Raw genomic sequence first — 21745 nt, 5'->3', positions numbered from 1 at the left:
AGATTAGGTACTTAATAACGAATATCTATTTGCATCCCTGATAGAGATAGGCAGGGAACAAGAAATCATTCAAACACACACGGTAAGATTAATATGATTGTGGTACTTTATTTCATTGTTATCTACATGCCGTGTCAACTTCAAAGCAAATCATTAATTGTGACAGACATGGACAGCACGCAGCCTACTCCCTTGACATCTGAACACCAAGATTCCTAATGCACATAGGCTGTACACACACCATATCAGATTCCAGCAAAATGTAAACAATAATTACATTGTCTTGGGGTGTCGGTTGCCGCTCAGTAATGATATCATTAAGTTAGATTAATATAGTTATGAGAGGAAGGGAAAAAGGCAACAAACCAAAGTTAAACCCAGTTAAGAAAATCCCAAGGCCTCCACTTTTCATCCGAGCAGAGTTTTGTGTCCAGTTAAAATGTTTCTTTTGTGTCTTATAAAGTGAAGGCATCCTTTACAATAGGCATAGGCCTACAGGTGCCAATGACTCATTTTAAGTCTTAATATTGATCCAAAAATCAGTCATGGACATTGCACTCTTATCCCTTTTTAAGATAAAGAACTTAAGTTCCATGTACGGTTGAACAAAAATAGAGATGAAAGGCAAAGGATGGGGACTTGTTTGAAGACCTCTGTTATTTTCATTATTTTATTATTTAAATATATAGTATATATTATTTTTGTCTTCACCTCTTCACACAACAAACACATTGAACAACAGTCCGTGGACCATGTCCTTTTGTCTTGAAAAGGAAGCCCTTAAGACTGATTCCATATTCAACATACTGAAGTGCATCTGGGGTGGGGTGGAAACAGTTTAAAGTTGACTTTACAACTGAACTCTTTTTTTTTTATCATTCATTTTACCCCATTTTGTAAACAGGACAGAAAAGGCTGCGGCGGTGAGATGGTTTGTCATCAATCCTTACTTAAAAGTCTCCATAAAGTCTGGACGGGAGATATGTGATGTATTTTTCTGGTGACTTTAATGCCATCCTCCAGATCAGAATATTTAAAGGTACCATTTGTGGTTTCCAGTTTCACACCCCATCAAAGATTCCCTGCAAGCACATGACCAACAGTATTCCTCACTGTAGTAAAAAGTTGAAAGTGTAGTCAAACAAATTCTGAAAGAACCCTCTCACACCCACCATGTGTTTCTTTTTGCAGCAAGATCACTACTTTCATGACCCTAAATAATTTGAATAAATATGACGTAATTAAGAAGATTTTGCCTCAAAGCTAAAATCAGCAATATGTACAGTTCACCAAAAGAGCTGGCCACCATTGATAGTGTAAAAAGATATTTCATGCAAACCAATAACTTTTCACATGCAGAACTGCATCTGTGGAATATGACATTCGACAAGAAAGATACAACTGTGAAAACTTAAGTTATAACAATATTTGGAATGAAAACATGTTTACAGTGTCTTTTACAGTAAATGAAAAAAACAATGTATTAGTAGATCTTGTTTTCTTAAATTTGGAAGACAACTAGTCCCCATGTAAAATGAATGTGCAATCAGTGTTCAGGAGCAATATTGCAGACACAGGCTTAGAGATGCTATTCATTTAATCAGTGGTGTTCCTAAAATAGTACTGAAAAACAGTATTTCCCATGAAACAACTGGTCCCATAGCCAATAAAACAACATTAACACAAAGGACAAAAACAGGCAAAACCACTTCCAACAAAACAAGCCTGTCATCAACATATTAATAGAAAAACATGAAGTCAATATAATGAATTCAGACATCCCAGAACAAGATCATTAATAACGCCATGCCAATCTTTGGTCATTGACACTGAAGGACTGTTGGAACTCGGCCTTGTCAGAACGTCTTTTCAAATGTCTTTTTTATTTCGAAGCGACGGTAAAAAAAAACTGCAACAGAGAAGAGGGGGTCCAAGTAGCATTGTGAGAAAAGGGCGCCAACGCCAGCAATCGCCAAGCCATCATCCAGCCACGTCACTGACTTTAAAACAATCCACCCTGCTGTCAAGAGACCCTCTCCAAAAAACAGTGCATGAAGTCCCCTCAGTCTCTGTGAGCATCCCTCTCCCCTTCTCATCCCTCATTCCAGTATCTCGTTTCTTGTGGCGTCATCGGCAGGCGGATCAGCCATTAGGTGTTCTGGTTGTATGGCGTGACGTAATTACGGGGGAAGGTGCCCACCTGGCCGTGGCACATGCCTGTCCACCAGTTGGCGTCGGTGTTCTCCGTGACTTTGATGATGTCACCGCGCCGGAATCCCAGCTCCCCGGGCTCCTTGGGGTCGAAGTCAAACAGCGCTTGAACGTACACCTGCCGGGATGGACACGGAGAGTGGAGCGTTAGAGGAGGACGCCATTCTGCAGTATCAAAGTGCACGTCGAGACATTTTTCGTTTCGTCTTTTCATCTCACTAGGTCTTAAAAAGCATTTTTGCTTTACGTCTTTGCTTTTTTTTTATTTATTTAAGACCTACACGACACATTACCCCAAAAAATATTCAAATCAAGGGAGTCAGGTGGCTGAGCGGTTAGGGAATCGGGCTAGTAATCTGACGTTGTGTCATTGGGCAAGGCACTTCACCCTACTTGCCTCGGGGGAATGTCCCTGTACTTACTGTAAGTCGCTCTGGATAAGAGCGTCTGCTAAATGACAATGTAAATGTAAATCAAAGAAATTCTGAAAAAAACATTTTATTTCAATGAATTCAGTCATTGAAAAAGCATAAATTTAATTTACAGATAAAACAATCAGATTAGTAATTTTTGAATATTTTTTGGGCAAAGTTTGCAGCGAGCCTTGAACCTGGAGCTGGGTACCGCTTGTAACCAACAGCGGAAATCGCTGTGATCTAGCCATGTCTAGTTGAAAGTACACTTTCCCATTTTCCACACGTAGCCAAACTTGAACAAACTCTATGGAAGCGCAGACGTATTTTGCGGGCAGGTATTGCATTTATAACAGGATTTGTAGTTTTATCACCGTGTACATACCACCACCAATATCCCCCAGAAAGAACTACAACACACCGAACCAACGTTCTGAGGGCAGCGTTCTGCTGGTTTTGTTTGTAGAGCTCCGCTTTGTAGGCTGCAACTCAATACTTTTTTGCTACTTTTTCATAACTTTCTGCGGCCAGCGGTTCTGGAAATGAACGAGGGTAAAACCTTTTTTAGACCTGACTAAATGAAATTTAAGACCTCGGATGAAAATCTGGCTGTTTTTAAGATGTTTTAAGGCCTTAAATTTAAAGTTCAGAATTTTAGACTTTTTAAGACCCCGCGGGAACCCTGAGTATGCATGTTTCGCTACGTCATTTGTTCAGTTCAGAGAAGTGAATGTGTGTGTTTGGATACAGCACGTGTGGGAACCTTTCCCACCTCTGTGTCAGCGACGGCCTTCATGTCCTTGAGGTAAATGACTTGACTACGGGACACGGAGGAGGTGCGGTGATACTCCACCAGTTCGTTGAGAGAGTTAAACTTCACCACCCACAAGAAATACTTCCCGGCACCATCACGGAGGACTTTAAAGTGCTGGACATCGTTACCCGACCTGCAGAGAGTATAGCATTTCATGAGGATTCAGGATCAAATAGTATTACATTTGTGTTAATTCATTTGAGAATGTTATGTACATAGTATTCATTTGTTATCAGATGTGAAAGATGTATAGTTTTCTTTTCCTGACAAACAACGGGCCCCTTAGCCTGCATTGGGTTTCCATTTTGTGGGACTTTCTCAGTGACCCGATGAGATCCAACATGTACATGAAAGGATTTCAAATCCGACTTCACTTAGGCCCCCAACTCGACGGGTTAATTTGGCCGTAGATGTCTAAACTGTGTGTTCGAGTGAAGGTGTGAAGAACCCTATCTTTCATGGGCTCGACGTCCCAGCCATCTGTGTCGCCGTCCCCACCCCTCCCAGGCCCATGAATGATTTAGGCTTTGCTGTCCCAGTTCCCCATCCCCCCACCCGCCATCTCTCACTTGTGAAACATGAGTTTATGATTCGGCCCAATCAAAATGCAAGAGAGGGCTGTATATTTCATGAGATTCCGTTACTAACGAGGATTTCCGACAGCCCTGAAGCTGTGAAATGGAGTGAGGATAATATGCTGACAATGAAACCCTGTTATTTTTTCCTCCCAAGAGTTCGTATTAGCTCTGCAGTTTTTGGGGTAAGTGTCAGACCGCAATTCTTTGTGTAGCAACCACAGAAAAGCAGTTTGACGCAGACTAAAGTGTTTTCACTAGGAGATAAGGCTCTCTATAGCCCCAGGTGTGTCCAATATGACACAGGCAATTTATCTGATAGCCATCGCCAGACAGACTTTGCATAAAGACTGGGACAGCAACAGGTTGGTCAACAAAGACCAGGGATTAGCGGAGTTGTATTACAAACCAGCTGTCATATATGATATGAATGGTACAATTCATATGATTCTTTTATACAGGATAGGGTACTTAAAAATATATATAATGTAAGTTAAGAAATCTGTGTGTGTGCGTGAAGTCTCCAGTTTGCCCTTTTGCAGTAAGGACAACATGGACATACCTGACAGAAATGGAGAAGTCTCCTGCAGTGCTCTCGCTGTCTCGAATGAGGAAGGCCCCGTCAAATCTTTGCTTGGAGAGTATCTCCTCCGCCTTGGCCCTCGTAATTCTCCCGTGGAACCAACTGTCAACGCCACAAATCGTCATTTCAAAACGGGTGCCACAAGCACCTGCAAAGCTTGTTCAACGCTCAGTTGACCCAGATTTTGTAACCCAATTACTGCTTAAAAACGGCCTTGGGACATTTGTAAATAATTGGAAAGTTTCAAATAACTTCTGTTTCTAGTTAATTACTGCAAAAGGGAAGGTAATGGTGTTACTGTGTCAGGTGTATGCTGAGGGTTAATTTTGAAAGAGAGGGTCATAGACCAAACATTCTAATGTAACAGAGCAAGTCGACATGGTAACTAATTTACAGTATGTCTGTATTTAGCGACACAGACTGATACTGTTCTGTAGTTCCTTACAAAAAGCCCTGTCAGAAACAAATGCTCTGTCTACCCAGGTATTGTTTTGTTTAGAGGCACAGAGACCCCAACAACATACCACCAACACAAAATGTTAGCATTTAGCTAACGTTAGCATTTAGCTAATGCTACTATTTGTAACTGACACTAACGTAGAGTACCAGCGCTGCTATGAGAGGAACGCTGAGGTGAACACAGCCAAGCCTGCTATGATTTCTCTGAGGGTAACTCTGCATAAAGATAAAGTGGATATCCTCCTATTGTCCACAGTCCTTCCTGCTCTGGGAAAGGACGCTCTTTGATGTGGTCCCAGTGACAACGGGTTAAAAATGTTGGTAGGGCAGGCTTTCAACCAGCAGCGCTGGTTGGATGATATCATGTGGACTATGCGGTGTTTTGTGAGGTGAAAACGTAGAACTTAGGTCCTGAAAAGACAAGTTTTTAAAAGGCTGACCGACCAAGGCTGATTAATTAGTCATAAGCTCACTGAGGCTGACCCAACTCTCACAGATAAGCGCTTTGAAGCTAATGGATGTCTCCAGAGTTGTTATGGGGGTCTGTCTGACTGGCTCAGGGGGCTGGGGTTTCCTGTGGGAGAGCCTCTAGGAGCAGGTGGCAGTGTCATGAAGGGGACTTCCTCCCTTCTCGTCCAGCTGGACCCAAAAGGACAAACAGCCTCTTAGCCTCTAGGGAAACCGCTAATTTGTTAAAGCTAGGGTTCTTCGGTTTCCTGAACAAGAGGATTTATTGATTGGAGATGTTTTGACTTTGTAGGGTGGAACGGATGGCAAGTTGGCTCACCTGTGTGGCTTCAGCTCGATGTAATTCTTGGGGACAAGGCCTTCTTTTCCATTTAGTTCAGCCACGTACCAGTTGTTGTCGCAATTGACATTTAAAACCTGCAGGAGAAATCAGAGAAAAATGCAAAAGACAAAAACTTTATAAAAGTAAAAACATTCATTTAAATGAGACCCCCCAAAAAAAAATTGCCATGAAAATAAATAAATAACAGACAGAGAAAGTACATATTTCTCTCACCCTTATTTAGAAGTATTTCAAATACATAAACAACAGAATCCCAGACCAAGAAGAGGGTTTAAACTCCTGTCACAGACAGACCCCACATGAGGTCAAACAAGTCAGTCAACCTGAACGCTGTCATCTGGAGTCTCCACGGTGGCGGCCAGACGGTGACCGCAACCACAACGCCTCCACCGAGTCGCCATCTGTCAGCGTCAACATGGCCCACGATGCACTGGGGGAACTGGCGCCCTCTCACCAGTACCGGGACTTAGTCAGATATTCATTCTTCATCTCACAATGGCATTTAAAATGCTGCATGCTGTGCTCATTTGTCTCTAGGCATTATCCAACGAAATATATTCTATAACAAGCACGTATAAAATGTATTTTCATATATATCTAAAACCACGTCAGCCACCTACACTTGACCAAAAAAAAAAAAAACACCCTCCGGCTCAACCCACTACTTAAACAAGATGATCTCTGGTTTACCACACTGAAGAGCCTGCTGAAAATGCTGCCCCTCACAACGGAACACAGGAGGGCCACTCATCTCCATGGACATAATGTCTGCCTGTGTTCTTTGGCGTTTGGCGAGTCTCAGTAAACACACATTAGTCCTGCTCCACTCTAGCGATGGCGCCTCTCTTCCCAAGCCACAAGTGAAATTAACCGCCACTCTAAACAGCTGTGGTAAGACAACAATGCACATGAATAGAGAGGGGAAACAAACCGCTAGGCATGCAGTTTCTTTTGGTTGAGCCAAATGTATTGACAAATGGGAAATGGTGATAAGGGTGAGCAGTAATGAAAAACAGTAATGCTCTTCCAGTTATTATTGTTGTTCTGCTTTACACACCAATGTACAACCCCCCCCCCCCTCCCAGAACCAGAAATAACCTCAAGATGTGTCTGAGCTTACCTCGTTTTTCGACAGAAAGAAATCTGCATATGCTAAATCTGCCCTCGATTTCGGTTCTCTCCCTCAAGAAATCCCCCACGGCTAAGATGAAGGGTTCAGGAGGGATAAGCAGACAGACAAACAATGGCGAACATAAACACACACATTATTCTCATGCATTTCAGAGTGCACACTTCCCCTACAGTATACCTATTTGTGTGTGTGTGTGTGTGTGTGTGTGTAGACAACCTGCCCTGAATACGTTCTGACTGGCAGATCTCGTGGTGGTAATTGGTATAACAGAGAAGGAGGTCTCTGTGCTCCCCCTCCTCCACAGCTGTCTACAGTCTGGAGCTGTACTCCTCCTTCTCTCCCCACTGCCATGACATCTCATCAAGACTGAGAGAAATGAGTATGACAGCACACGGTATTCAAATATGTCTTCCGAATAACAGGATCCAGTATAAAAAATATAAAACGACAATGTGCATTTGTATGAATAGTCATCCTTGGCATGACAAAGAAATGCCAGTGCAAAACACTGTATCTGTAGAATACATTGTATATCCATCAGCTGTCCCTGTGTGTGTGTGTGTGTGTGTGTGTGTGTGTGTGTGTGTGTGTGTGTGTGTGTGTGTGTGTGTGTGTGCGTGCGTGTGTGTGCGTGTATGTGTGAGAAGGACATGCTGCTGCAGAGCTGGGTGATGGGAGGACTGACCCTGGAACCAGTGAGGTCCCCGAGTCACATGACTGAGATACATGTATGACTCACATCAAACCCAAGTGTTGGCTATGAACGCAATTATGTCTGTCTGTATCCATGAGTGTCGCTTAGTGAGGTTGAGAATGACTGACTAGTGTGTGTGTGTGTGTGTGTGTGTGTGTGTGACAGGTGGGGAGGAAATGAGGGGTATAACGAGCCTGTGTGAGAGCCGGGAGATCCAGTTGATAGTCTTACACTGATGTTAGGAGACAAAAAGCAGATGGAGTGAACAAAGTGAAGAAAGAACGAGAGATCATGACGGGGGAGAAAAGGGAACACGAGAAACAGAGGGACGGGAAGGGATTGAGAAAGAGGGAGGATGGCGGTTGCAATGCTGTTGCTAAAATGGTGGAGTTGCATTTGAAAGCTGGACCCCACCTTGTGTACCGGCCATGTCCATCAGTAAGCACCGAGACTTCTTCCATCACGTCGTGGACCCCCCTTATCAAGTCCAGACTTCAGTTTATTTGAAATCAAATTTAATCAACACATTTTTCTGTTACCTCGACTATATAATGGGAGAAAGATGCGGTTTCCGTCTTTCAGTTGATTTATGAATTCCCCTACTTCCTTTTTCTTCCTCTACCGAAAGCAGGAGGAAAACCGAGATTTACCATTGAGGAGTAGCCTAGTTCTCAGAGGGGGAGGACTGGGTGGATATCAAATCGTTGGATTATAGCGCGGGTGTGAATTCAAAGCGGCAGACAACAAGCTTCTTAAATCCAAGCATGGCCACAGGGGGCTCCACGGCAGAATGGCTTTCTTCTGGCTGCTAATGGCCCACCAGCAAACACAGTTTCTTGTTCCTGCTATTTATTTGGGCTTGTAGCACGGAACAAGGTTTTCCAGCAATACTAGCGAGACATGAATATACATGAGAGGGGAGCAGAATAATGAGATTGGGGCAGAGAGAGAGAGAGAGAGAGAGAGAGAGAGAGAGAGAGAGAGAGAGAGAGAGAGAGAGAAAGAGAGAAAAAGAGAGAGAGAAAGAGAGGGAGGGTTTGGTGGAGGTTTATCTTGTTTCCAGGAAGATACACTGCTAGCAAAGGTGTCCGCAGAGGCATGTTAAAAGACAGGCGATGCCTGATAACAGTTAATGAACTATGTGAGGTGAATGCGAGAGGGGAAGTTGTGTGCAGACTATCCAGACAGAAGCGCCACAGGGGGAACGACCATCAAAACACACAGAAACACGGGCAGCTCAGGTCTGCCTCCCTGTACAAAAGTACAAAGCCTTGTGCGAGTTGCTGAGCAAGTTCAACAGTCGACTCTCTCCAGTCATGAAATAAAGAACAGAAGTATTCAACGTCTGGAGACTTCATTACTTGAGAAGAGTGCGCTGATGTAGGATGTCTGTCTGGCCCTGGTCCTGTCTCATCAGAGAGGAGCTCCTGCAGCAAGGACAGGGTTAAGACATCAACAATGCCACCGCTAATCCAGCTACACCCAGGACATTTATAACGAGCATGGGGATTGGACTAGTGGGATTTAGGAGGAGAGAGAGTGAGGGAGGGATGGACGGACAGAGAGACCAGAGGAAAAGGCATTACACTGCCGGTAAGCGAAAGCACATCGCAAGTCCAGTCTGGGTTAACACACCAGAGGCCTGTTCTATAAAGCGAGTTTACCGAATAAGCCAAGCTTATGTCAGTTAGTCAGACTCATTTCTAGTTCATTCGGTTCCATAAAGCCAGCTCAACGTAGTTCGAACTCAGTTACTATGGAAACTTATGCTTCAAAACTAGCCTGGTCTGGTGCAGGCTGTCAGGCTTAGCCCGTGTTGTTGCTTAACCAGACCTTTCTGTAACACTGACCCAACAGGAAAACGATGGATTTACCACAGACACTCTCATTTCCTCATTCTCATTAGTTCAATTTGTAGGCTACATTTCTAGAAAATCGACTTAAGTACTTAGATACTTAGGCTACAACATTGAAGGTACATCTTTCCTTCATTTTCCCGACACAAAAACCATGTTAAAAAGTTAGGCTACTGGATAATGTATTGATTAATAATGTCAAAAAAGTCCATTTAATTTAATGTGTTTAGAGAGTGTCTTTTTTTTTACCAATGAAGTAAAGGTCTATAAAAAGGGCCTCGACCTACGTAGCCTATCGTTCACGTCAATCATGGCGTGTCATTTTATTTTATGAAGTGGTGGATGAGGGAAGCTGCTTAAAGGGAACGTTCTTTCTGGAAGAAGTCACGTGGCCGTGTGCATTGCTTTTTGCCATGGTGGATTGTATGATCCATGTTTTACCTCTCGGGCTGCTTAAGAGTGCACCCTATTCTTAGAGTGTGTGAGCTGAAATGGGCCTTTATGGAACCGCTTTAGCCCCGCTTGACTTGTTAAGCTAATTCAAGTCTGGTTTGGGACTTGAAGTCTAGCTTTTTTGAGCAGCCTTTATGGAACAGGCCTCAGGATGAGTCACTCTCTGGTCGACTGGTGCTGAGCACCAGTCATCCATCCCCCTGTTATCTTTACTACCTCAAACTCTCACCTTCAAGCGACGCAGCAGACGGCCAGCGCCACTTGCTTGCACGCAACTGCTAACTGAGTCACCTGCCACCGTGAGGGAGCGCTTGAGTGTGGAGGAGGCGCATGAGTCAGGACGTGCAAATCACCATCGCCCTTCCCACTCCAGGCTCCTGGTACTTGGAGGGTCGTGGTACTGATCTCTCCTCGTCAGAGGAACCACCCATACAGTAGCTTCTTATCTTCGAGTGGTCGACAGATATTACAGAGTACATGACAAGAAAAAGGAAGGAGGACAGGGGAAAGCAACTTCCCTGTTTCAATAAGTAGTTAATAAAGGGAACTCATTTACCGGCTTCTTGTGTCTCTTCCCGAACAACGTCAATGAAAGGCTGAACAATCGATATCCGGCTATGAGATCATTAACCGGCTGTGTCGACATTAGAGAGTTACGCAGAAGGAACATCGGATTCGCAAAGAAAACACAGCTACAGAGTGATAGAGCCTGTTTGTGCCTATCCTTTAAAGATAGATCTGTGTTGCGGTGTACTTGGAAGAAGGTGGTTTAGTAAATTGGGTTACAGCTTGACTGGGCTTTGAGAGCCCTTTGAAATGAGAGCTCCCTAGATAGAAGACTGTTTGCACAGGTAGAGAAGAACACGTTTGAGAGGCTTGCACCGCGGTGGATAGGAGCCCATGTCTTTGACAGAGACGGACGTCAAAAAAGATCCTAATGAATTGTGTGTGCTGGTGTAAAAAGTGAGAGAGTGCGCGTTAGGGTGGGTACGGGGAAGCATTCGCAGAGACAAAAAGCCATTTCTCAACTTCCTGTTTGTCATGGCTTCTGCTCACGGCAGAAGAGTTGTGCAATGCAAAACGCTGTCAGGAGGAAGGCAGAGTGTGTGCCGTGGTGAGATTCCATTACTGTAGCCCTGAGGCCAAGTGAACACGATTGCGATGTCGAGCCCATAGCCTCTGGAAGTGCAGAGCTTTTTAACAGGTTGCAAACACAACTAAACGCTCGTATTTTCGCTTTCCTCAAATCCCAGGAGGTTCCTTGGGAAAATAGAGCAGTTGGTGCCAAAACAGACAGGAGGGGAGGTCAGGAACACAGCGATGCTCTGGGGTGGGTTCAAAGGGACCTGTCTACACTGATCAACTCAACACGATTGTGTAAAACACCAATGCTCAATGCCAGCCTAAGCCCATGTGTCAGTGCTACTCCTTCTAATAAGTATTCAAAATTAGCTCAGTTTCATATCCAAGGCTAATAGGCATCATACAAAGGCCCAAAGGCGGTGGAGGAAGGGGGCAACATAAACATCGGAATAACATATTTTTGTTAGCGAGACTCATAGCCATAACCTGTTCACTTGTACATATTGTTATGTTGTACAGCAATAGTATCTGGAAATCTTTCCACCGGTCTCTAAGTGAATGTTTCCTCACTAACCTTTTAGCAACAGCACTTCTTCTATAACGTAAACACTAGTCAATGTCCTGTCACGTTTTGCCGCCCTACAATTAAAAACTCAATGAGCCAATCAAGTGCCAGAACACAAGACTTTAATGGCCTCTGCAAGGCCATTTATGGTACCTCAAAAGAACACAAACACAAAGTAAGATCACATCAAATTCCAAAACAACATTTGACCCCTTGTCACCATAGTGATGACCTTTTCAAACCACACTGCCATGTTAAATGCTGTACAATGTCATGGTGGTGACAGGAGATATCTTGGCACATGAACATGCGTTTACTTTTCTCCTTCCTGACTTGTCAAGAGACAGAGACACAGAGAGAGAGAAATAAAGAATTCAAATGGCCAGCCTGGGACCTTCTGGTTGGTTTCCGTCTTTCTCTCCCTCTTCCTTATCCCTTCCCATCTGTCAGGCAGCAGAGAGGAAAAATAAACAAACCGGGTCATGTCTCCAGAGCTTTACATTTCCTGCCTTCCCTTCTGCATTTCCCCCACTTTCTTGTCCTCCCTCTCCATTTCTCTCTAAGGGGACCCTGAAGGTGAAAAGAGGTGAACAGAAAATGAAGGGTGCGGCGGTGTAGCTATTTCCCTCACCTCCACACTTCCAGCGGAAGACACTGGAGGTCTGACTGAGAGGATGGATGATTCTGCTCGGTCGTTTAGTCTATAAATGGCCACGATCAATTTTGCATTTATTTCCTTCCCCACTTCCTTCCGCCTCTGTCAGCTCAAGTGTCCCCAACAGCATGTTTCACCCCGTAATGGAGGACACCATAAATCTGCCTGGTAACCAGGTCACATCATTAACACTATGATTACAGTTTGTTTATGTTTATGTCTGAGGCACAAAATGGACCAAATTGACTGTAATTGTACTGTGCTGTGGTTCAACCATAAGTTCATGACAGGTACTGGTTGTTCGGTCTAGTGCCAGCATGCCAAGCTAAGAGCAGTTAGATCTGCCCTGACAGCTCCTCTCCAGGGACGTTAACAGTTGTCCATTTAGCAGGTGAGTGGCTGCCCAGGGAATCACAGTTCACTAGCTGTGGCAGAAGCTACAGTGCATCTGGTTTACAGGAGAGCAGCTAGGATACATTCTATTTCAGCTCCAGCCTCGAGCGTTCTGGAGAAGTGCTGTGGCTCAGGAGCCAAGAAGACTGCTTCCCTTTTTAAGTCAGCTCTGTCAAGAAGGGGGGGGGGGGGCTTTCTGGTACAGTATCTCTGGGTTTGGTCACAAATCACCCAACATCCTTGCTAGAATGTTCCATCCACACAGACGAGGTGAGCTCTGAGTTGGTTCATTGTTCGACCAGAGACGATGCTTTTCATTTTGTGTGAGTGTCGCCGACACAGTGCCCAGCCAGGTTCCTGTCAGGTCCTTTTTCTTTCCACTTCTCTGGCGCTATATTTAGACTTGAGGTTGACTGACATCTACTGCTACCTCAGACTCCTCATGATCCTTTCACAGGCAGGGCTGGGTTGGGCCTAGCCTTCAAAACATTGTTTTATAAAAAATACAACATAAAAAAAATGTTAAACCCTTATTTTACATCCTCCTTAAATGAATGTTTCTGTGAAATGATGTCTTTGTGTTCGTGTAATCATTTTAGAACACAGCTGACAGTGAGAATTATTTGACAAGACACGTTGCTCGTCATCTTACAGCTTCTTTTTCCAGGAAAGGATTACAACAGAGGACTTACTGTGATTCGATGTCAACACAGAATTCGACAAAAGCTAAGGAATTGAATTTGCCTTCCGATAGATATCGAGTGTACCGAACACCGGAGTGCTAATCTAATCATGGACAAAAAGCCCATGCGATAGGGCATACTCTGTAGCATCATGTCACCAAGGGAGCATTTTCATAGGCCATCTGAATTGCAACCAACAACATGAGGAGTTCCAGCTGAGGCTGGGAAGTGATTCAGAGAAGGAATGGAAAAGCTTCCAAGGCCCACGGCTGTGAGGCATGCGGTTGGAGACAGGACGAGACTCCATCATCTGTAGTGGAAATTCAATTAGGAAGGAACAAGGGATGGCTCATGTTTCGGAGAGCACAGCAGACAGTTTTTCTCTTCTGTACCCCCCTCTAACCCTCTTTCAGGTCTCTCTTCTGTACCTCCCTCTAACCCTCTTTTAGGTCTCTCTTCTGTACCTCCCTCTAACCCTCTTTCAGGTCTCTCTTCTGTACCTCCCTCTAACCCTCTTTTAGGTCTCTCTTCTGTACCTCCCTCTAACCCTCTTTCAGGTCTCTTCTGTACCTCCCTCTAACCCTCTTTTAGGTCTCTCTTCTGTACCTCCCTCTAACCCTCTTTTAGGTCTCTCTTCTGTACCTCCCTCTAACCCTCTTTCAGGTCTCTCTTCTGTACCTCCCTCTAACCCTCTTTTAGGTCTCTCTTCTGTACCTCCCTCTAACCCTCTTTTAGGTCTCTCTTCTGTACCTCCCTCTGACCCTCTTTCAGGAGTCTCTGTTCATTGCTCTCACATCGTCCCTCCATAAGGTCAGGAACTGTCGTTTGCACCGGGGTTGAGGGACACAATACAACTTCTTTTTTTTTGTTGCAAACACTTGTGTAACTCAGGGTTTTACTTCCAGGCCTTAGGCTGCATGTGGCTTGACGCGATGCAGAAAGCTGGCATCCACTTCCGACCCGACGGACATGAAGATAAAGCGTGGTTAACCACGAAGAGGTTCGGTTGCAGGAACAGGAGTGTTGTCACATTCTCCAAGGTCCTAGCGGTGGAGTCTTGTGCGATCTAACGGGTTCAATTCCGGACTCAAGCTTTACTCCCACCGACAGTGCGAAGCATGTCTCCTTGCTTCGTGTGTCATCAGCATGCACTCACATGCCTGCTCTTACGCACTGCATCAGAGAGCGCTCAGTAACTCCCCGGGACAATTGCAGACTTGTTTTACATAGGAGGTACAGGACTAACATACACTGGTCTCTTTGAGTCATGAATGAGGCACACATGGATAACTGTCCTATGGACAGACTGGCAACCTTGGTTGTTCACTGTATGTTGCGTTGTGCTCTAGGAGCAGAATCCATTCAAGACACCTGACTGGGTCGTTTCCCAGAGGCAACGTGAGTGACACACAGAACAGTTTCCGAGAATATAAAACTCATAGAACATTAACTGCAACAATCTAAAAGGCATGGGTATGAGAGGAAGGTTGTGCAAGCATGCCTGGATAAAAAAATAAAAGGGCAATAAAAGTCATGAGTCACAGAGAAAGTCCAGGAGTGCCAGCATCAGTCACGCCGTCATGGCGTTGTCAGTGGATCCAGGGAGATCCCTGTGTTCTCACTGAGGATCTGATGTGATGCACAAGTCTGTGGCGATCGTGTCAAATGGATCCAGGGAGAAGCTGGTTGCACCTGAGCGTGTGCTGGGTTGGTTCTGGGGGTTGTGTTGATATGGAAGTTTGAGTCAACTAGAAAACTTGTTATGTGTCGGCCTTGTCTTCTGACCCTCCTGTGGCCTGGTTGGGTCTGTTTGTAACCTGTGATGCCCTTAATGGCATTCCACACATCTCTCACACTGTTTTACAGCTGCCTTTCCTCCATCCTGCTCGGGGGTTCCAACTCCTCCTCTCTTTTTCTAGTTTCTGCCTACTGTGCCACCTCTCTCAGGTCTGGTATGAAAACAAGGATCCTTTTACATAAAAGGTTCTCATCGACTTTCATGATTAGACAAGGCTTTAACCGTGTTTGAAAACTGTGCCCGGAGTGAAACTAAAACCGATGACAAATCAGTTTTTACTAATAGCCTACGAACATTCAGTGGAGATAAAAAATTACCTCTCTTCAACGTTTAAAAAATAACATTATAAACACTTACGTGCTATGTCGGATATACAGTAGCTTATGTCTAACAGAAACAATGGACTGGATCTATTGCTTTACTTACCTTCAGTACGTTTCCACGTTTAAAACTGAGTTCATCTTGCGCTGTGGCTTCGAAATCGAATTTAGCGATGGCCTCCATGGATTTCTTCTAAAGACTTTAGGTTGTTAAAATAACGAGAACCCGTTTGAACTTTGTCACGGGAGTTTCCTCAAGGAAAAGCTGTTGGAAAATATGAAACTAAGTAAAAAACAATACCAAATCTGAATGTTGTTACCCTAGAAAAATACTTAGCGTTAAGCCGCCATGCACAAGCACGTATCACATAGCCTACACGTGAGCACCAGGCGAGATATGACCAAGCAGCAGTCACAGAACAGTGTGCAACACTTAAAACACAATACGTAGAACCTTTTGAAGTGTTGCCGCGCCCATGCAAAACATAGCCTACGACTACTACAACTGCGAGAGAAAATGGAAAAAAAGAAGAAATGTGATTGGCATCTCTTCAAGCCAATTGTAGCCCAACGTTTGTCATAATTGACCAATGGGATAAGAGGAAAGCACCCAATAGGTGTACTGTAAATGAGAACTAAGATCATATTTTTATCATTCGATAGATGTAATCTTTTAGGCTACTAGACTGAAGTATTGGAGTAGAATCCTCTGTATTTCAGCTAGTCACTGATGGTCGTTGTTTTACGAGTTAATGGTAACATACAATTCTATTCGCAATATAAAATGCCATTGTTTGTTGAAACCAATGATGCAACTAAGTATGATTTTTTTTTTTATGTTTTATTCGGCCTTACCGTACAACCACAGCCCCAGATGAACTGTCAATGTCAAGTAACGGACCCGTTTCGAGACTTCCGCCTCTGTAGCTTTTTTAAAAATTATTAATAAAGAAGTTCACCACCTGTCTCTCTATCTCTCTCTCCCCCTCTCCCCCCCTCTCTCTCTCTCTCTCTCCCCCCATCTTCCCCTCTCTCTCTCTCTCTCTCTCTCTCTCTCTCTCTCTCTCTCTCTCTCTCTCTCTCTCTCTCTCCCATCTTCCCCTCTCTCTCTCTCTCTCTCTCTCTCTCTCTCTCTCTCTCTCTCACATGCACACACTTTTTATGCATCATTTGAAGTTTACACTGGGAATATAATGACAGGCAACACGTTTTAGGTCAGTGATCTAATACAGCCATCTGGTGGTTAAATCAGTGAACTGTAATATAAAAATCGGGTAGGTGTTCTTCGTCATGGTTTAAGAAATACAGACATTTGTGGTAATAGCCTACAGGTCAGCGCATATTTCCTTCAAGTAGACTTATTTACCAAAGTAAGTTATTTCAAGCACATAAAAAAGCTCAACGAGGCAAATGTGCTAGTCTGTGCAGAATTTATACTGATACATTATGTCAGACTGCACAGGAGAGGAGAGACAGCGCAGTCGCAAATACTTCACTTATTAATCGTTCCGCAGCTGGAGTAACCCAGACCATTGCCAACACCAAATACTGTAGTAGCCAGCGGTGCGAGGATGCTTTTCATCCGTCAAGACTACATAGGGAGTGATGTGTACTCATTAATAGGTCTTTAAGCGACCTCATGAATAGGCTTTATCGTAAATTCTGTTCATTACTTTATTAAGTAAGGTCGATTTGTTTGGGATGGTGGGGGAAAAAAAACTTACTAAAACGTAAGAAATATTACAGTTCTATTCACGAGCTCGGATGTTCTTGGGGGAATTTCTGTTTGGTCAACAAACCATTTGGAATATTTTTCCTTATTTCAACAAATTGAGATAAATTGAGACAATGGATTTTCTTAGCAAGTCTAACAACAAATCTCTGATTGAAATTAACTGTACTTCAACAGGTAAGTTTCAGAAGTTGTAATTAGGAATAAAAAGTAATTGGTAAAATGCTATTTCACTTTTTACTTGCCGTTTTACTATTTAATATGATGAAAGAAGAATATTGATTAATTTGTCCAGAATCACATTGTAACATTTATGATAAGGTTACCATTATCATAAACACAAACACAAAACACCTAACACAAAAAATAATTATAGAAAGTAACATGTATCACTTTATTATTAAGTAAAAAGTACATAAATAAGTAAATAGATAAATAGATAACAGCTCTTTTTAAAAGGTCGTGAAAGTCCTTTTTTCTCAAGCTTTAGAGATTGAAGCTATTGTGCTACAGGGACACCAAAGCCCAGTCTGACAATGTAGTTCTTTAAGTCATGGATTAAGTTGATTTTAAAGGATCATCAAATATGTTGAGTAATAAGATAGGAAAACAATCGCACTTATGTCTACTTTACAAAAAGTGTTTTGATATGGTTAGTTTATGGAGCTGCTGTGCTTCTACAGATAAAACAGGAGTGGATTGTGGAAATAATTGCGTGTTTTTTAGATGAGGAAGAGGTCCCGTACAACCACGCTATCCTCCCCATCATCTTTGGCATCATCTGCCTCCTGGGCATCCTTGGCAACTGCATCGTCATCTACACAATTGTCAAGAAGACCAAGTGCCGTGCCAAGCAGACGGTACCTGACATCTTCATCTTCAACCTATCGATTGTTGACCTCCTCTTCCTCCTCGGCATGCCCTTTCTTATCCACCAGTTGCTGGGCAACGGCTCTTGGTGCTTTGGCGCCACCATGTGCACCGTTGTCACGGCGCTCGACTCCAACAGTCAGATCGTGAGCACTTACATCCTCACCGCCATGACCTTGGACCGCTACCTCGCCACCGTCCACCCCATCCGCTTCAACTACGTCCGCAGGCCGTGCGTCGCCACCGCCGTCATCGCCCTCGTGTGGGGTCTGTCCCTGCTCACCAATGTCCCTGTGTGGATGTACGCCGGCCTCATGCCCCTGCAGGACGGCTTGGTGGGCTGTGCCCTCCTGCTCCCCAACCCAGCTATCGACACCTACTGGTTCACCCTCTACCAGTTTGTCCTGGCCTTTGCCTTGCCCCTGTGCATCATCTGTGTGGTGTTCTTCAAGATCCTCCAGCACATGTCCACCAGCGTGGCCCCGCTGCCACCACGCAGCCTGAGGGTGCGGACCCAGAAAGTGACCCGCATGGCAGTGGCTATCTGCCTGGCCTTCTTCCTCTGCTGGGCCCCCTATTACACCATTCAGCTGGTCCACCTGGGGGTCCAGAGCCCCAGCCAGGCCTTCATCTACGCCTACAACATCGCCATTAGCCTGGGCTACGCCAACAGCTGCATTAACCCCTTCCTCTACATCATCCTGAGTGAAACCTTCAAGAGGCAGTTCATCGTGGCCATCCGGCCAGTAAACAGGAAGTTCCGTGTCAACCCCAGCACCACTGATGGCAGCGTTAGCTTGAGGCTAGCTCCAGAGGGACCTCAGCAGGAACAGGGCTTGGGAGATCTGGTGCCGGTCAATATGGCCACCCACTAATGCCAACTGGGTGCTCTTTCAATTATGTGGTAAAACAAGGAGGCAGAATTTGCCTATTTTTCAAATATATCAATGAAACAATATATTAACCTAATTAACATATTAAAGTCAGGTTGCGTAACTTCTGGACCACTTTTTGATGTAAATATTTCAGGGTCTTATTTAAAAGTAAGCTGAAAGAAGTACGTTTTCTATTTAGATTAAATTAAATCTATTAGACTGACTAGGTGCCAAGTGTTCTTGTTTATGTTGTTGAACATTGTCTATGCCATGTCGGCTACTGTTTTTATTAGTCCTTAATAGTGCTTTGAGGTTGTATTTTAAGTGTTTTACAGGCTGTATCAAGCTTATTGTGTAAGTCATTGTTGCAATTACATTATTATAATTGTTTGTAAATGAATTGTAAAATTGTGAGCAAGTTGTAACACTAAAAACACACGTGCAAAAAAATATGTATTATTATAAATATAAATGGTTTCATAAACTGATGTTTACCTGTTCTTAGCTTTGTCTCATAAAACCTGGTTGTGTTCTGTTGTGAGATTTTAGCATTGTGCATTATGCTCAACTTGAAAAAAAAACTTTATCTCAAGCCAGAAATCTAACTTGCTTACATTTGTTGATCATGTAGTTTGTTGTCAAATGTTACTTTCTGGACAAAGAATTTAGAAATAAAAATACATAGGCCTCCAGTACTGTTGACCGTTAGTCCTCTTTACATAAACACCCCTTCCTAGAGACATGGATATAGGCCTATACCTCACACCCAGCATGTCATTTCTCCATGGCAACCAGCTGTCTCATGGCAACTAAAATTCATATTCACCACAAACAGATTTTCAATTAGATGGTCGATAGATATTCGATCATCCCTCCCATTTGTCAGTTTACTATGACAAAACTGAGCTTTATTTGGTCCCAGGGTACAATGAGTGCAATGCCACCTATTGTAAAGTAGGTTGATTGACCTATTCATGGTACATCCCTCAATCACAGCGATTCTATAGATGCTACACAAAAACTGTCCTCACTTTCAGCACATGGTTTGACTCACTCATATCCTTGAGAGGGCAAAAATAAGCCACTATGAATGTAAAAGATTGACTGGAGACAAAGAAACACTTTAGTAGAACCTTGTCTTCCATCTCTGGGATTCGTGTGATGGATTTTTGATGAGGCATATGGGATATTTATTGAGTGAGACAGTTGTGGATGTCAGAGTTTAAACTCAAAAGTGTATGCTATGTGTCAGTAACTCCAGTAATAGGCTACTCTCATCACATACACATGCTTTGCTGAGAGATGTACTTTTTAGCAGTGTTGTCAAGAAGCATGTTAACCAAACGGAACAACTATGTTCAAGCCATTTATAGACACAATTTAAAATAGTGTAGCGTGTCATTGACTGACATTTGGTCTAAAGGTAAATTATTCTAATTGGTGACTTGGAAACGTGTTACATAAACAATATAATAATCTGATATGATAATCTGATGACTCTCTACTTTGGAGTGTTGACTAACCACTTTTGTGTTTCCTACAATTTAACAAATGGGCTTTGTTCTAGGATCACACTTGAATCTCTTGAAAATCTCCCCATTTACATACACTTGACCCAAAAGCTATCAGGAAGGATAAAACACAATAAAGCCAAGAGGCTTGTAAAATGCAAACTTCTACAGTTCAAAATATTAGCATATTTAAAATACATTACGATAACTTTTAGCAGGATCTTGTCTTGTTTTTCACCCCCCCCCCCCAGATTCCTTGGGTGAATGATTGGAAATGTCAAGATCATTTTGAAATATCATGAAAATTATATTTCGAGTCACTGGAAAAGAAAGGGGGGGGGGGGGGTTTCAACAGCATTAGAAGAGGATAAAAAGGAAGGAGTCAAATGCAGACAGGTGATACATGCATCCTGTTGAGACACAGAAGAAGCCCTCTTGTAACATATTGGGTCATTGACGTAGATGAGAAGCTTCATTGTGTTATGCTACATTAGCAGTGAACTGTAGCATGTTTTTGAGTCACACTAGAGGAACAAGAAACACAAGTCTTACTGACTTGGAAAATGTATTGATGTGGTCTTGCTTAGTGCACATCAAAGAACTAAGATTTTCTCACACACAAAAACCAAAAGACCCCCGCTTCCCAACCTTGTTATTCCTGTTGCTTGTCAGAAACACCTCCAAACCTATTGTTTAAATTAATATCAAACATCTAAACATTTGGAGAATTTTCATGCATGTACTTCAACTGATATTTCTGTTTATTTTAAATAAGTATGCATACTTATTCGTTATTAAGATTACATACATTAAAAAGCATACAACATACATTTGTTGCTGCTAATTTACACCACAAAATAATAAGAGCAAAAGTATAGAAAGAAACAGGGTTCTCTTCTCATTTCCCTTAGTACCAGAGGTATGCCTAATGATGATATGTGGCAGCCTCACATAATTTAAACACTTGCACCACAACAAAGAAATTGGCCAATCCTGTGTAAAAATGGTCCTAACCTATATCATGATATCATATCATTTCCCTAGGGTTTTCCTTTCTATTGATATTTTTAAGCATTTACTCATTTTGCATAATAAATAAACCCCTCAAACAGTACCATCTGCTTACTGAAAATATGCCCCAAAGCATGTGTTGATATCACAGGAAAAGCACAACATATAGTTTTTCAATCACACAATTTGCAAAAAGGGAAGCTGAAAGGATCACCGTCGATAGAAGAAAGAAGCCAGAATCTGCTCAG

At 43.2% G+C, this 21745-nt stretch overlaps 2 protein-coding genes across 2 annotated transcripts; one reads left to right on the top strand and one right to left on the bottom strand.

Annotated features, from left to right (window-relative positions):
* Positions 1-83: 83 nt before the first annotated feature.
* On the bottom strand, positions 84-16461 carry grb2a (growth factor receptor-bound protein 2a). Its single transcript, XM_062448464.1, has 6 exons — positions 16354-16461; positions 15605-15763; positions 5843-5940; positions 4576-4698; positions 3397-3571; positions 84-2329 (listed from the first exon to the last, which is right to left on the bottom strand). The coding sequence occupies exons 2-6, from the start codon at positions 15680-15682 to the stop codon at positions 2150-2152; spliced, it is 654 nt and encodes a 217-aa protein (XP_062304448.1). The 5' UTR covers positions 15683-15763; positions 16354-16461; the 3' UTR covers positions 84-2149.
* An 885-nt stretch (positions 16462-17346) lies between these two features.
* mchr1a (melanin-concentrating hormone receptor 1a) lies at positions 17347-19655 on the top strand. The gene is made up of 2 exons (XM_062448898.1): positions 17347-17407; positions 17888-19655. The coding sequence occupies exons 1-2, from the start codon at positions 17347-17349 to the stop codon at positions 18973-18975; spliced, it is 1149 nt and encodes a 382-aa protein (XP_062304882.1). The 3' UTR covers positions 18976-19655.
* The last annotated feature ends 2090 nt before the right edge of the window (positions 19656-21745 follow it).

This window comes from Osmerus eperlanus, chromosome 22 (genome assembly GCF_963692335.1).
Source record: "Osmerus eperlanus chromosome 22, fOsmEpe2.1, whole genome shotgun sequence".
Classification (NCBI taxonomy): Eukaryota; Metazoa; Chordata; class Actinopteri; order Osmeriformes; family Osmeridae; genus Osmerus; species Osmerus eperlanus.
Note: the sequence above shows the minus strand (reverse complement) of the source record. Positions and strands in the feature narration are given on the sequence as shown.

Coding starts and splice junctions, on each gene's coding strand:
- grb2a (XM_062448464.1), bottom strand. CDS start 15,682: ATGGAGGCCATCGCTAAATTCGATTTCGAAGCCACAGCGCAAGATGAA. Junction 4,699..5,842: donor ATCGAGCTGAAGCCACACAG/GTGAGCCAACTT, acceptor TGGCGTTGACAG/TTGGTTCCACGGGAGAATTA. Junction 2,330..3,396: donor AGGCCGTCGCTGACACAGAG/GTGGGAAAGGTT, acceptor CCATCCCGGCAG/GTGTACGTTCAAGCGCTGTT.
- mchr1a (XM_062448898.1), top strand. CDS start 17,347: ATGGATTTTCTTAGCAAGTCTAACAACAAATCTCTGATTGAAATTAAC. Junction 17,408..17,887: donor AATTAACTGTACTTCAACAG/GTAAGTTTCAGA, acceptor TGATATGGTTAG/TTTATGGAGCTGCTGTGCTT.